The following is a 14,443-nucleotide window of genomic DNA, read 5'->3' as shown; positions in this document are numbered from 1 at the left end:
TGATGAACTAGGGGAGGATGCTTACTCACTGGTGGGTTTCCCCTCATAAGAATATGCTAGTTCACGGAGGGTGAACATCCAAGTCTTCCCACTTGAGAAAGCATTAAACATAAGGCACAAATTGGAATCCACACAGGAACCAGACAGTTACTTCTTCCTGAGCTTTAAGGGATTATCATCTTTTTTCCCATAAAGTGTGAACTAGGAGTGTTTGAAATCATGGGTGAGAGGAAGAGGCAAAGATACACTCATTATGTGTCCACCAGGTGCCGGCTTTGTACTGTGTCACTAACACCTCTCAGAAATTTGGTAAGGAAAGAGGCATTAGTTTCATTGTCACATTAGGAATAAAAGAAGATGCCCTTTTGTTGCTCAAAAAAAAAAAAATGCGAGCATATCCATTCACATGGGAGAAAAACACTCTGCATCTTAACCTTCACCGAAGTATAAGGGAAACTTTGCTTCCGTTTGGTTCATGACTGTACCGCCTGATACAGAGTGGTCCCAGCATGTTCCATACCTGTTGTGAGAGCCAGAGCTTTTCATATCTCATATGGCATGCATCTTGCAGGAGTCTTTTGAAAAGACAGAATCTTGCCGTGTGACTTAGGCTTTGTAATTCTCCTGCCTCAGTTTCCCCAGTGCTGAGATCACAGGTGTGTGGCACTTTGCCTGGCTTCACAGAGGACTTCTTTCCCTCATCACTGCTCTGAATATATTGTGTATGTTAGATGCATACAGTAAATTTGATGGGCATTAGAACATTTTGTTCAACTTGTTTATAGAAAAGAGCCTGCATTACGTTATCACAAAACAACTTTTAAAAACACTGTAGTGTTTTAAAAAAAAAATTGGCTTTGTCTCCCTATACATTTTCTCTAATAAGTTCAAAAACATTATATTGGGATGGGGTTTGGAGATTCCATACTGCCAATTGGGTCAGATTACAAAGACTAGAGATTGACAAAGAAAGAGAGTCATAAAGGTCAAAAGCTCAGTGGAGAGGTCTAAATTGTCAAAGTGCAGATTTGAATTCAGGACCAGGCTACTGACTACAATAGCTGCAGAGCATCCAAGGCCAAAGAGAAACAGAAGAGGGTGCCATCTTAGTCTGACTAGGTCTCTGTAAGTTCAGGTGATCATCAGAAAAGGCAGGAGTGGGAGGTGCTTGAAGGGGACAGAGGGGAAGATTTAAGTGGCATACATTATAGGGGTGAATCCTCCCAATGGCAAACTCATCAATGAGAGTGAATGAGAGATTACTACATGCAACAATGGGGACGCATCTCACAACTTTAATGTTGAGCGGAATAAATACGAAACAGAAGCACCTATGTGATTTGAATCTATCTGAACACCAGAATTGGTATTAATAATGGCTGTAGGTAGAGTGTGTGTTCTGATTGTAAGGGAACCCGAGGAACATATCCAGGTGGGTCGGATATGCTATCTTTCTATGGGTGCTAGTTCCCCAGGTGCAAATACTTATCAAAACTCAAATAAGATTTCTGCTATGGAACACACCCGGAAAAATCCCAGCACTCTGGAGGCTGAGGCAGGAGGATTGTGAGCTGAAGTTAGCTTATACTACACCATGATCTCTTATCTCAACACTGCTCCCTACAAACAAATCCTTGCATTCTGTGATTTTTCATGGTATTGTACGGAATACAGAAATCATTAGCTTCACCTTACTAATGGATCAATAAGGATAGAAAGAAATTAAATGACGAGGTCTCTTTACTGACCAATTGTCTTGTCACACAGGAGAAGTGGGATGGAGAGTAGCTGTATTTGACTGAATCAATGGCTTCTGTGTAGGGAACTCATCCAGATGCCTCTAAATCACAGGTCACCCCATGAGGGAAAACATCAAGCCATTCCCTTGTCCCATGAATACAGTGAACAGTAGTGACAGGCCTATACTGGATCGTTCTTTGAACGATCAACATAAACTACAAGCATACACTGAATGTGGTCAAATCTCACAAATACAATTTTCCACATAAGAAGATATATATAAAAGAGAACACAATGTAGGTTCCATTTGTATTAAGTGTAGAATAGCAAAACCGCCCAATGGAGTTGGAATAGTGATTGCTCTTGGGGAGACAATGATGGAAGAGATTATGGTGTGCCTCTGGGATATTAGCCATGTTTTATTACCGATCTGCATGCTTGCTAGATTGGTTAATTAATCTGTGCTAAAAATAATGCTGTAATCTATGGAAACAGCTACAACACAGGTTACACAGCTCTGTCCTGGGTCATGCTTCCTGCACAGTTGTGCATCTCTATAGCTTTGCCCAGAAGTTGATTGTCCCAGATGAAATCCAGGGCATTTCCTGTTGTGGAGAGGGACTCTGGGATTGTCGTCAGTGGGTACCTTCCACACATGGCAGTAAAGTTCTGCCCCTACTTACTCAGGGTTCTGCACCGAGCCTCCCACACAGTGGAATCTCTCTGGGACAGTTTTCCAGTCTTTAGCCATTTTCACCATGGCACCTGCATCAAGGACTCCGTAGCCAAAGAGGTGATTGAATTCCAGGCCAACGCCATTCCGTCGCCACTGATGAACCTCATCGTGAAGCTGGTTCCGCTTGGAGGTGAGCACTGTCAGATGTTGCATGTCTCGCCAGGTCAGATCCACGCTGGTTGTGGGAGGCAGAGAGGGCAGAACAAAGACAAGCGTGAGGGAGGAGGAGACACATGACTGATGTAAGACGTGCTCAAGACATAGCCCCTTAGGAGACTTTGGAACATCTGGGAACTTTTAACTCAAGGAAGGCGTTCATGCACTATCTAGGGCCACTGTGTATGTCAATTAAAAATATCGTTGCTGTTCTTACTTTTAAAATGTATTTCTAGAGAGCACTTTGTACACATATTGGAGCAACTTCAGATGAAAAGAACTGGTATACCAAGTGTTGACAAAGAGGTGGAGCGATTGGAACTCAGACTTTCTGATATGTGTATAAATTGTTGAAAAACAATAGGCTATATCTACTAAGGTTGTCAATGTGCACGACATAGCTTAGTAATTCCTTTCTTAGATATGTATCTGGTCAAATGTGCACATATGCAGCAGCTAAGTACAATAGACTATTCATGCCTCTAAATTGTGGTTCTTGTAATTACTCACCATAGTAGAATACATTTTTGCGTTACAACTTGTGGAATGTGGAATACTATACCAAAAAGAAAATGAATGGCTTATGATTATTTCTAATAATATGTAGAAATGTCTTTTTCTTCTTCTTCTTTTTTTTTTTTTTTTTGGAGACAGGGTCTCTTTCACATAGCTTTGACGTCAAACTGTCTATGCAGTTGAAGATGACCTTGAATTCTTGATTCTCCTGCCTCTACCTCCCGAGTATGAGGATTATAGGCTACCACATCCTGTTTATGTGGTACTGGGATTGATCTCAGGAACCTGCATATATTTGGCAAGTACTCGGGCAATGCAGCTGCCTCCCCAGCCTGCTATGGACAAGTTTTACCAAAATACTGAAGCCAGGGAGAGAAGAGAAGGCTGTGGTTGAGATAGGATTGAGTGAATCCCTACAGGAGTGTGTGTTGGAAGATTGGTCCTCAGCGCGTCATTGCTGGAAAGAGGGTGGAAGCTTTAAGAGATTTTGTAGGGGTGAAGGGGAGTGGGTCATGGTGGGCACTGCCCTCTGGAAGCATTGATAGAATTCTTATGGTGCTGTGGCTAGAGAAGGGGTTACGAAGGACACAGCTCTTCCCCACTCTCTGGCTTCCTGTTTAATCATGTGATTCCTTCCTCAATCTTGTGCTTCTGCCATGACCATTGTCTATCAGAGTAGGCTTAAACTGATGGGGCACTTGGTTTTGGGCTTTCATTTCCAAATCTGTGAGCTAACAAACCACTTTTCTTTGTTGAGTACCCAGAATCAGGTATTTTATTATAGCAAGGGAAAATAAACCAGTATAGGGGACATATTATATGATTCCCTTTGTTTAAGGCATAAAACCAGAGACAACTAATTTATGGTGTCGGGAATTGATTAAGGTTAGTTTGGGGTATCATGACTGAAGGAAAATATAGGGTGCACTTTCTGGTGCTTGCAGTGTATGGTTTCTTAATCAAGGTGCTCACTACCCAGTGCACTAAGGAAGCTGTCAGTTTATGGCAAGACCAATACCTTCAGTGTGCCCAAGGCACAGGGCAGTCTCTTGACAACTTTCACTACAGTCTTTGGAAACCAGTGTCCATTACTGCTCAGTGTCAGCTTTTAATAGTGCAAGTTGTGACTTCTTTGTGAGCTAGGAAATCAATTTACTGCAATCAATCTGGGCTGCAGGATCTCTCTGGTGGGATTCGAAGTCCCTCCGCTCAGTCCTCATCACAGACAAATTAAACCCTAGCCTCTGGGAGTGAGAAGTAGCTGCTGGAGAGCGTTAACTTCCCCACCGGATTCTAACAGACAGGATCGCAATCCAGGCAATCCTAGCATTTGAGAGTTGCTTGGGATGCACCAGGAGAATTTCTCAAAACTTAATAATAATTAATTGATAAAGTAGATTAGACTAGAAGAGAAAGACAATGCCTGGATTTAAAATGATATTAGCAGGGGGTTGGGGATTTAGCTCAGTGGTAGAGCGCTTGCCTAGCAAGCTCAAGGCCCTGGGTTCGGTCCTCAGCTCTGGAAAAAAATGATGTTAGCATTTCCATGAGTCATTTGGGGTTGGTGTGTTGGGCTGTATGCAGAATTAATTTTTTTGCTAAAGGTCATGGAGGGGAAAAGGCAACCCTGTGAACTACTGTTGTCCTCAGAAGCCAACCAATCAAAAGGATGATGATTTTTTTTTTTAAAGGAGCCAAGCAATTGGAAGGACAGGAATGATATAACTTATTTGGCAAAAATTCAACACATTCAAAGTGCATTGGTCTGAAACTCTGAACCTGAGTCAAAGATCTCTGGCAAGCCTCATTCTCCCAAACACCTGTGCCTTCCAGGGAGACGGTTCGAGGCAGCTCAACACTTTTGGGAAGATTGTGAACGCGTCTGGCCCATCCAGAAGCCGATTGCAGCTAACTGCAATGTTTTTCTAGAATGGGATTCTGAGCTTACAAATGCTAGAAGCGCTGACAAATGGGAATCTGAGGGACCCGAGGGCGGGCCAGCAAGGGGAGGAGGTTTTACGTCCACCATACAAAGTTATGTCCCCAGTGTCTGGGGATGTTCACCTCACCGCTCTGCTGAAGTTTGGTCGGGGGTGTGTGTGAAACAGCAGAGAACCTATCACTTCTGAGATAAATGGGAACAGGGCAGACTCATTTAACCCTGTGTGCGGCAGAAATGTTTGTACACCTGCAAGTAAAATTCGGTTCCTCACAACTGCTGCTTTGAAAAGTTTCAGGATTGGTAGAATATACTGTTCTGCCAAATAGATATTCCAAGAACTTGCCCTAAGCTTTAACCCTGAAATGTCAGCTCAAGAGTCACAGGCAACAGCTATTACATAATGGCAGAGTAAAACTGTAAAGCGCCACAGTATTAAAGGCTGCTGTGTTGGAGGCGATCGAATAACTAATATGACCTGCTCTTCACGTGTGTGTGGGAAGGTACAGCACATGATATATTCTGAATGTGTCTATTGAATGCCTACCACATCCTTGCATGGGACTAATTATAGCTTTGTCATAGGGAATTCCTTGCCTTCACAGTCTATAGCTTAGGGGACAGGTGGGCAACCCAATGTTGAAGCAGTGAGAGTTGTCACGATACAGGAGCTCAGGCTGCTGCAGGAGCCGCAGTGTAGGCCCTGAGCTTTCCCAGACAGACAGCTTCACTGTGGTCCTCAAACCTCCCAAATCAGGACCACTTGGGCACTAGTGTCAGATACAGGTTCCCCAATCTTCTGGATCAGTATCGGGGAAGCTATGCGTTTGAGAGTCAGGAGTAAGGGGACCTCTCAGATATTTCCTCCATACACCAATAGTAGAAAGCATGGGCTTAAGATGGTGTCCTGGATCTTGGCAGCATCTTTTAATCATCAAGGGATAGTTAAAACATATCTCAGAGCAGATAGGTTTGAATTCCATGGGATTGGTACTGATTCTAGGGATTGCTTTTTTTTTTTTTTTTTTTTTTTAGGTCCAGTAGTCAGGCTGAGAAAAACGCCAGATTTAGACTCAAGCACACAAGGGAGTAAACTGTGTTGTGTGAAGTTGGATAAATTACTTCAACATCTGAGTCCTAGATTCCTATCTTTCCTGTGTGGAAGATGTCTTGAAGGTTTGTTGAGGCGCAAATGTAGATCATGTATGTAATGCAGGTCACGTGTGTGAATTATTTCATGCAGTGTCAGCACTCAAGAATGTTTGTTATTAGTAATGGAAGTTAGAAAAAAAACCAGTTAAAGTATTGACAATGATATTTAGGAAGTCATTTGAACCAAGTGGATGGCCTGACTTAGAATACTTTGCAGGTAAAATAAGAGAAATCAGGACAGGATATTACTACATGGACACTGCTTACTCTCAATAGTTGTCTTTTTCCTTTTCTTTATTCCTCTTTGCAACAGATGGAGACCACTATGAAAAACCACAACCAATCAAAAAGCAGAGCTGTTGAGCTCACCCCAGTGGGTTCATCTACAAAACAATCCTGCCTTCTAAAGAAGAGAGGATGGAAAGACTGTAAAACCAGAGGACCAGAGCTTTTACTGTGACATTGTGTCCCCTAGTGATGCCAGAAGCTACACCCACAAGGTCTTACCAACCAAACATGAACTGAACAAGGATAAGGAAAGCCTGTGAGGCCTCAATTCTATACAAAGTATTCTAGGCAACTGAAGGAAGCTGAGAACAGGAGAGATGCCAGGGAAGAGAACACCATTTGGTTGTGCAATACTAAATCTTACTTACGAGTATCATTATATGGATAGGTTATATTTATGGATACATGTGTGCATAACTTTATGTATCCATATATCTATAATCTATTATCTATCTTCTATTTCTGTCTATCTATCAACCAATCATCTATCTAATATGCAATAATTAAAAAAAGAAGTCATAAATTTGGAGGAGAATTGGAAGGGGTATATGAGAGGGTTTGGAAGAAGGAAAGGGAAGAGAGAGATGGTGTAATTATAACCTGAAATTTAAAAAAAAATAAGGAGAGAGAGAAGAAGCTCGGTTTTATTCAGAGCAGCAACATGCTTAGTGACACTGTTTATCAGCTTCCTTTGAAGCATGAGGTGCTCTCCTGAACATTTCTAGCCAATGAGAAATAAATAAAAGCTCTGGGTGGGGTTTCTTGGACAGCTCATGCACTGAGCTTGTGTGCAGAAAGAATGGTGATTGGTACAGGACTGAGAATCTGTATAGCACTCTAGTGGTCTCCTCTCTCCAACTTACTGAGGCTGTCCATTGTGTGTGTAATGTCTGGGGAGTGACAGTTTGCTTACCCCCCAGAACTGTGCTAAACCTTGTCTAGTAAAGTTGAAAGGCTGAAGAGAGACACTTACTTGGGCTCACTGCCGACTAAGCAAAGCCAGTTTAGATCCCAGGATCTGCTGAGATCCTGTGATGATTGATCTCAGCTTCTGAAAATGGCTGTCATGTGTGAGGAAGGTTGGGCTTTTGGGCTTAGAAGGGCAGCGGTATCTGTCCTTCACAGTCAAGTTCTGAGCAGTATTCTGCTCATGCTGTCCTGAAACTTACACCTCACATTTGCTGGAAAGATCAACATTTAGACAGAGAGGGAGCAATGAATGTCTGCCTTTTTCATCTGTTTTGTTTGTTTATCTGTTTTTTTTTTGATTTGTTTTTTTTTTTGTTTTTTTTAAATTTATTTATTTTATTTATAAGAGTGCACTGTAGCTATCTTCAGAAGAGGGCATTATATCTCATTACGGATGGTTGTGAGCCACCATGTGGTTGCTGGGATTTGAACTCAGGACCTCTGGAAGAGCAGCCAGTGCTCTTAACCACTGAGCCATCTCTCCAGCCCTTGATTTGTTTTTTGAGATAGGGTCTCTCCATGTAGCCCAGGCTGGCCCTCAAATTCCATATTACCCTGCTGCAGTCTCCTGAGATCTGGGACTTCCAGCCTCCTTAACTTTTGCTTCTTTTGCAGATCAAAGAGCATACTGAATATGTGGAGAGAGAAAAGCAAGCCTGCCGGATATTGGTGCTAGAAACTGTGGTTACCTAGCAACTTCTGACAAGGATGGAAACTTAACTCCTCTACCCGAGACGCCTGAATCCAACTTCTCACAGGTTGCTGGGTGATCTATTCTCTGAACTCCCCATATAATCTCTGTGTATAGCAGTAAATTACTCCTTGAATGTAAGTCCAGCCTCTGATTTCTCAGAGAAGGTAAGCAGGACCCCTACAGGTATTGCCACTGATGCTTAAATCTGAGCTACATCCACGTGGCCTCTCGGTGGGCTGTTAGAACACAGGAAATGATCTCTTAGCTGCCACCTACAGGGCTTCCCAGTAAAGCATATTTCCTGGACGATTCTGCACAGCTTCACCCGCTTTGTCTTGGTGCAGAGAAGTGGATTCACCTTGTACAGGAACAACCTCGATAGTTGTTCCTTCCTTTAGCTGATTGAGAGCAGGAGTCAAACAGCTGTGCAGCTCACAGAATATAATGGGGGGTTTCACGAAGAAAGAAATGTGTTTGTGCTGTATTTTGGTGTGCAAATAAGTTGCTGACTTGTACTGTGGGATGTTGGAGACTTCCGCTCTTTCGGGCATATCATTTTACGATGATGTGTGTGTGTGACTGGGTGTCATGTAAGGACCATGAGCCTTTTAAAAAATGTCTAGCTGGATTCATTAGGCCCCTGACTTTCTTGGCGCTCACATCCATGCCTGTCTCTGTGGCATGTGGGTGGAGAGACACACACTAGTCTATCCTTCAGAGCTGGCTTCCAGCTCCAAGGTGAAACATACTTAGCCTCCAAAGCCAATGCGAACACGCCAGCTGCCTCAGGAGCAGCTGCAGATGTCCCAGAATGCCTCAGAGTACAGTTGCCATACAAGTCTGTGGTAGCCTGGAAGAGAAGATATTGAATAATGAATGAACGAACCACACTGAACTCCAGACAGGCTAGGCTCAGAGTGGCATCCATTTATCTTACGCAAACTATGTGGGCAGCTGATAGTGGTGGGTTGGGCTGCACTGAGCTCGGCCTTTGGACTTATCATCACGAGTCCATCCCGAGATATCATGACTCGTATTAGCAGTTTTGTCTTCCAGAAGGGAAAGTGGCATCCCCATAGTAGACCAAATATCTGAAGTCTACCTAGGAAGGGCAGGTTACTCAAAACAAATATTCTTCTCTGTCTAACATTTACAAAGAGATTCTGAGTCATGCCAAGAAACCCTGGCATGTGCTGGTTACCTCCAAGCTTTATTCATGGGAGGATGTGGATACTTGAGTGCTACCAGACTGTTAAATGAGAACAATTTCATTTTCAATATTTGTGAGAGCTAGAGTTTTCGAGACCATGTATAAACCACAGAAACTCTCCCTCTGTAGCAGTCATTCTCAACCTGTGGCTCATGGCCCCCCTGGGGGTCACATATCAGATATCCTGCATATCCCATATTTATAACACTAGCAAAATTACAGTTATGAAGTAGCAACAAAAATAACTTTATAGTTGGGGGAGGGGTCACCACAATATGAGGAACTGTATTAAATGGTTGCAGCACTAGGAAGGTCTCTAGAGATGTAATAATTAATTAATTAATTAGTTAATTAATTAATTAATTTCTATTTAAATTTTCTGAGGCAGAGTTTCTCTGTGAAGCTTTGGCTGTCCTGGAAGTCAATCGGTACACTAGGCTGGCCTCAAACTCAGTGATCCACCTATCTCTGCCTCCCAAGTGCTAGAATTCAAAGTGTGCATCACCACCACCCAGCTAAGAGAGATTATTATTATTATTATTATTATTATTATTATTATTATTATTAACTTGAGGAACAAAGAATTAGGAAGGTTTAAAGCTGTCTATAAGGAAAATTACAATATTAAAAAAGGGCCCTTCACCAGGCAAGTACAACAAGGGTCCTAGAAAAGGGCTGAAGACACTTGGGGCCTTCGGGTAAGGGCCAGGCTTCCAGAAGCTAGAGTGAGGTACCACAAGCAGAACAGCATGGGGGAGGGGTGGCCTCTACTGTTCCCTTCTGTTTGGCTTTGGATGAGTCAGAGGCGTTGAGGTCCCATGCTGCTTGGGAGGTGCAGGCATAATCTCTTCACTAATCTTAGGAGGCCCACAGAGGGGTTAGTAGTTGTTAAGGGGCACGCCTCATCTAGGCAGAAGGTTTCTTCCTCTCCATCACCTATGAGGCTGACTGGCCAAGGCTGAGAGACCAGAGGAGACTGTGGTGTTGAAACCCTAAGGGTAATAATGACTGTGTTCCAGGTTCCTGGACTCTTTTGGAGAGGAGTCTCAATGGCAGTGGGAGGCCAGCCAAGGTGTAGCGTATCTGTGAAGTTTAACCTTATGTCAAATGTCTGGCATAGAAGACTGAGGAAAGACTGGAATGTGAGCAAGGTAGCAAGGGAGGGAGGGATCCTTAAAGGCTTATTGTGCTCAGCAGCCAAGGCGTGTGTGGAGTCAGTTACTGTGTGGTAACTTCCTCCAGCTGCTCTGGAGGAAGATGGTTTTCTCTGGGGTGGCGTGAGAGAGAGACAGAGACAGAGACAGAGACAGAGACAGAGACAGAGACAGAGACAGAGAGAGAGAATGAATGTACCCTGTGACTCTTAAAGTTATGGATCTGTTTTATTTATTTCTTTTCTTTTCTTTTTTTATTAACTTGAGTATTTCTTATTTACATTTCGAATGTTATTCCCTTTCCCGGTTTCCGGGCCAACATCCCCCTAACCCCTCCCAATCCCCTTCTCTATGGGTGTTCCCCTCCCCATCCTCCCCCCATTGCCGCCCTCCCCCCAACGATCACGTTCACTGGGGGTTCAGTCTTGGCAGGACCAAGGGCTTCCCCTTCCACTGGTGCTCTTACTAGGCTATTCATTGCTACCTATGAGGTTGGAGCCCAGGGTCAGTCCATGTATAGTCTTTGGGTAGTGGCTTAGTCCCTGGTGGATCCGTTTTATAATCTGATAAAATCACACTTTCTCCCCCTGAGGGAATACACAACTGTGCTGCTTGCTGCTCACCTTTAGGAGGGGGAGAAGCCATATAAGTCACCCACTGATATTATAATTATCATTTTTCTGTACCGGGGATCCAAATCAGGCTCGAGTATATGCTAAGGCAAGAGTTCTACCCTCTGCAGCCTCATTCCTAGCCTAGTGTGTCTTACTTCTTACTGGGGTGTTTTCTTGGGACTTGTGACATGATGCCTCAGTCCTTAAAATTGTTATTCTCCGGGGTTGGGGATTTAGCTCAGTGGTAGAGCGCTTGCCTAGCAAGTGCAAGGCCCTGGGTTCGGTCCCCAGCTCCGAGAAAAAGAAAAAAGAAAAAGAAAAAAAATTGTTATTCTCCTAAGTGACATGCCAGGGAAATGTATTGAAAAGCCAGAGCTCATCATCACCTGTATGCCAAAACAAGGAGATCTATGGGAAATGAACTGGAAAAGGCTCATCACACGACCTCGCTTCTCATCTGCAGAACGTAAGTCTCTACCTTGGTCAAGCACAACTGGACACGAAGAAAGCAGATGTTCTCCCGAGAAGCCGTGATAATTTATGAAGAGAAGGGGATGGAGTCGGGAGACAAACCTCTTACCGAGGGGCTCCTGGCCACAAGGGAACTGGTCAGGAAACAGCTTGAACTCACCACACCGGCCTCGGGATTCCTCTTCCTCCCGTTGCTGAATGTAGAGGCCAAGGTGGAAGAGCAGCTCTCGTCATACAAGGCGGTCCTGCCGTCGTTGATGGCCGAGTTGATGGAGATGGTCCACATGCTTGACGCATAGCCGTCACAGTTGCAGTCATCGTAGCTGCCACCGTCCCCGGAGGCCCACACATAGATACTGCCTTTGCCCCCACGGCCCTGACAGGGGAGGGAAGATACGATGCTAAGTCCAACATTGAGGAGCTGCAGGGCTTTGACTTGGGGTTCAGGGAGGGTTTCCTCTCCGGGTAAGGCCCTGGCTTAGGCAGGGTCTAGATTTGAGTTAATGCAGCTCAAACAACCCATTTGATTTTACCTGGTCAGACGTTATTCTCCTGATGGGAGCTAGCGGGGATGATATCGTTGCTCAGAATGATATAAAGTCACCAGAATTTATAATTTTAGCTGAGAATAGGAGGTTACCAAAAGCTGGAAGCAGCACCTTAAAATTTACCAATAAAATGATTTTTAAAAAAAGTCTTAAAATTCACCAAAGAACTCATCAAAAAAAAAAAAAAAAAAAAAGGTAACATGCTCATTATAAAAAGTATCAAAATATATGGAAAAGAAAAGTTAAGTGTATTTATAGTGATAGTTATTTTACATAAGTATGCTTATATTGAACTACATAAGATATATATGAAGTCCAGAGAATATGTGTAACCAAAATAATATAAAAATCCTACATATGTGCATATAACTTTTTTTTTTTTTTAAAAAACCCAGTCGGATTTTAATGCTTCCTGCCATTTGGCCTGTGTGAGGGACCAACTCTAGGGATAAAGCCTAATGTCGGGATATAACAAATAGCCAATGACATCTGAGCTCAAGAGGTTAGCACGGTAGTTGCTCCCATTCGGCCATTAACTCAGCCGTTAGTTACAGAAGACAAGCTGTGTTATGAGTGACTGAAGTCAGTGTGGCTCTTGTTCGGTCCTTGCTCTGGGTATTTTTATCTTTCCTGCCCTCCGTGAGTAGTCTCTTGTATGACTCAGCCAGGACTGGGCCATTTGCTTTTTCTGCACTCCTTGAAGGAATGGGGTTAGGGGTGGGTGGGGTGAGTGAGGAGTGAGGGGCAGGTATACCAGCCCTCCACGACTTGGAGCAGGGTGGCTGGATGGGGTGGAAGAGAGAGAGGGGGAGGAGAAGGGAGGAGAGGGAAAGAGAGCGAGGGTCTGGGAGTCAGAGAGGCAGAGGAAGCCTGCCTTTGTGAGGCCGCCAGGCGTCTGTGGTTCCGAGTCAGTGGTTTAAGGTGAGAAGTCATTAGGAAACAAGGTTCCCTCCAAGGTTTGTCTGCCTCTTGACAAGGAGAAGTGGCATTCTGAATTTCTTCTAACAGGACTGGGAATTAATTAACCTGCCACCGAGGGTGTCAATAAGTCCGCAAGTAATTGATTACTAACTGGGAATCGTCTTCAGATTCTTGGTAAATGTGTATGACTAAAAGACTCCATCAAGACAAGCAACTGCTCTCAGCAACCACAGCGGAGGAGAAACCGATGGTTTCTGCATGAGGTGTGGAGGGACATATACCCAGACTCCTGTTAGGGCAAAATACCTGGGACACCCTCCCTTACCAGCTCCTGAGCAGACTGCCACCCAGTTAAGTAACCATGACACAAAGAAACACTTTGGTGTGGGGGTGTTACTGTGGCCTCTACTTGTATAAGTCCAGGTTTAGATGCCCTTTGTGATATGATGTTGCAGTTTTGCCCAAGAGGAGAAGGGGGTCTATTTTCTACCTCTTTGATCCTGACTGGCTTCACGTCTTGATCTGCCCATCAAAATGTGAGAGACATCCAGTGGGCAAAGATTCTAAGCCCCAAACTGAGAAAACTTTGTACATCTCTGCTGTGTCTCAGAGATTGGTTACACCATGGCATCAGTCTGACTTAGCCTGATTGACCATAGTCACAGAGCCCAGTCAAATAGTCAACAGCTGATAGTCCACAGCTCCCAGACGCCTGTGAGATCTTCCTTAGACCAGTCAGTCTCCAGCTTACCTTCTGGTTGGTCACAGATGCATGAATGAGGCTATGGGAGGGGACTGGGCTGTAGAGGGGCTGCCACCAAATGGAAGCAAAGGTTTATAGTCCACCCTGGTTTTGCGACCTCGAACTCACAGAAATCTTCCTGCCCCAGCCTCCCAGGTGCTGGGTTCTGCCTCTGGTTTCCACTCTGACATCTTAGCGCTTTAAATTAATTAATGTGCTGTAAAAAGTTATTTCACTTTTTATTGTGAAAAGTATATGCAATATATAAAAATTGAAATATACGGACTATGGAGAAGAAAATAGGAATTCTTTATAACCCGAGAATAAATGATTCTTAGTGCAATTTTTTGGGTTCCTGACAGCTTTATAGACAGGGGCAAAGTATTATTATAGCTTTAGAAATGAACCTGGGATAATGAGACAGATTCATTTTATTTGTCCTGCTTAAAAATGTGCTTTTTACTATTATATAATTAACATCTACTCATGTGATTAATACTATTCTATGTCATGTTTTATTAGCCTTATTAAATAGACATTTCACAATTCTTCTTTTATAGACATATGTGGAGGATTATTCTAGTTTAAAAAAA

General features: G+C 43.6%; 1 protein-coding gene across 1 annotated transcript in view; it reads right to left on the bottom strand.

Moving 5' to 3' along the window:
- The window catches only part of Pcsk2 (proprotein convertase subtilisin/kexin type 2), a 270,294-nt gene that overhangs the window by 12,856 nt on the left and 242,995 nt on the right, over positions 1-14,443 (bottom strand). Inside the window, exons 9-11 of the mRNA XM_032904319.1 lie at positions 11,800-12,015; positions 8,940-9,040; positions 2,424-2,651 (exon numbers count right to left, since the gene is read on the bottom strand). Of these exons, the coding sequence (XP_032760210.1) occupies positions 2,424-2,651; positions 8,940-9,040; positions 11,800-12,015 (545 nt within the window). The remainder of the gene's footprint in view (positions 1-2,423; positions 2,652-8,939; positions 9,041-11,799; positions 12,016-14,443) is intronic.

Source organism: Rattus rattus, chromosome 5, assembly GCF_011064425.1.
Source record: "Rattus rattus isolate New Zealand chromosome 5, Rrattus_CSIRO_v1, whole genome shotgun sequence".
In the NCBI taxonomy this organism is placed as follows: domain Eukaryota; kingdom Metazoa; phylum Chordata; class Mammalia; order Rodentia; family Muridae; genus Rattus; species Rattus rattus.
The sequence above is the reverse complement of the archived record's forward strand: the minus strand, read 5'-3'. Positions and strand labels throughout refer to the sequence as shown.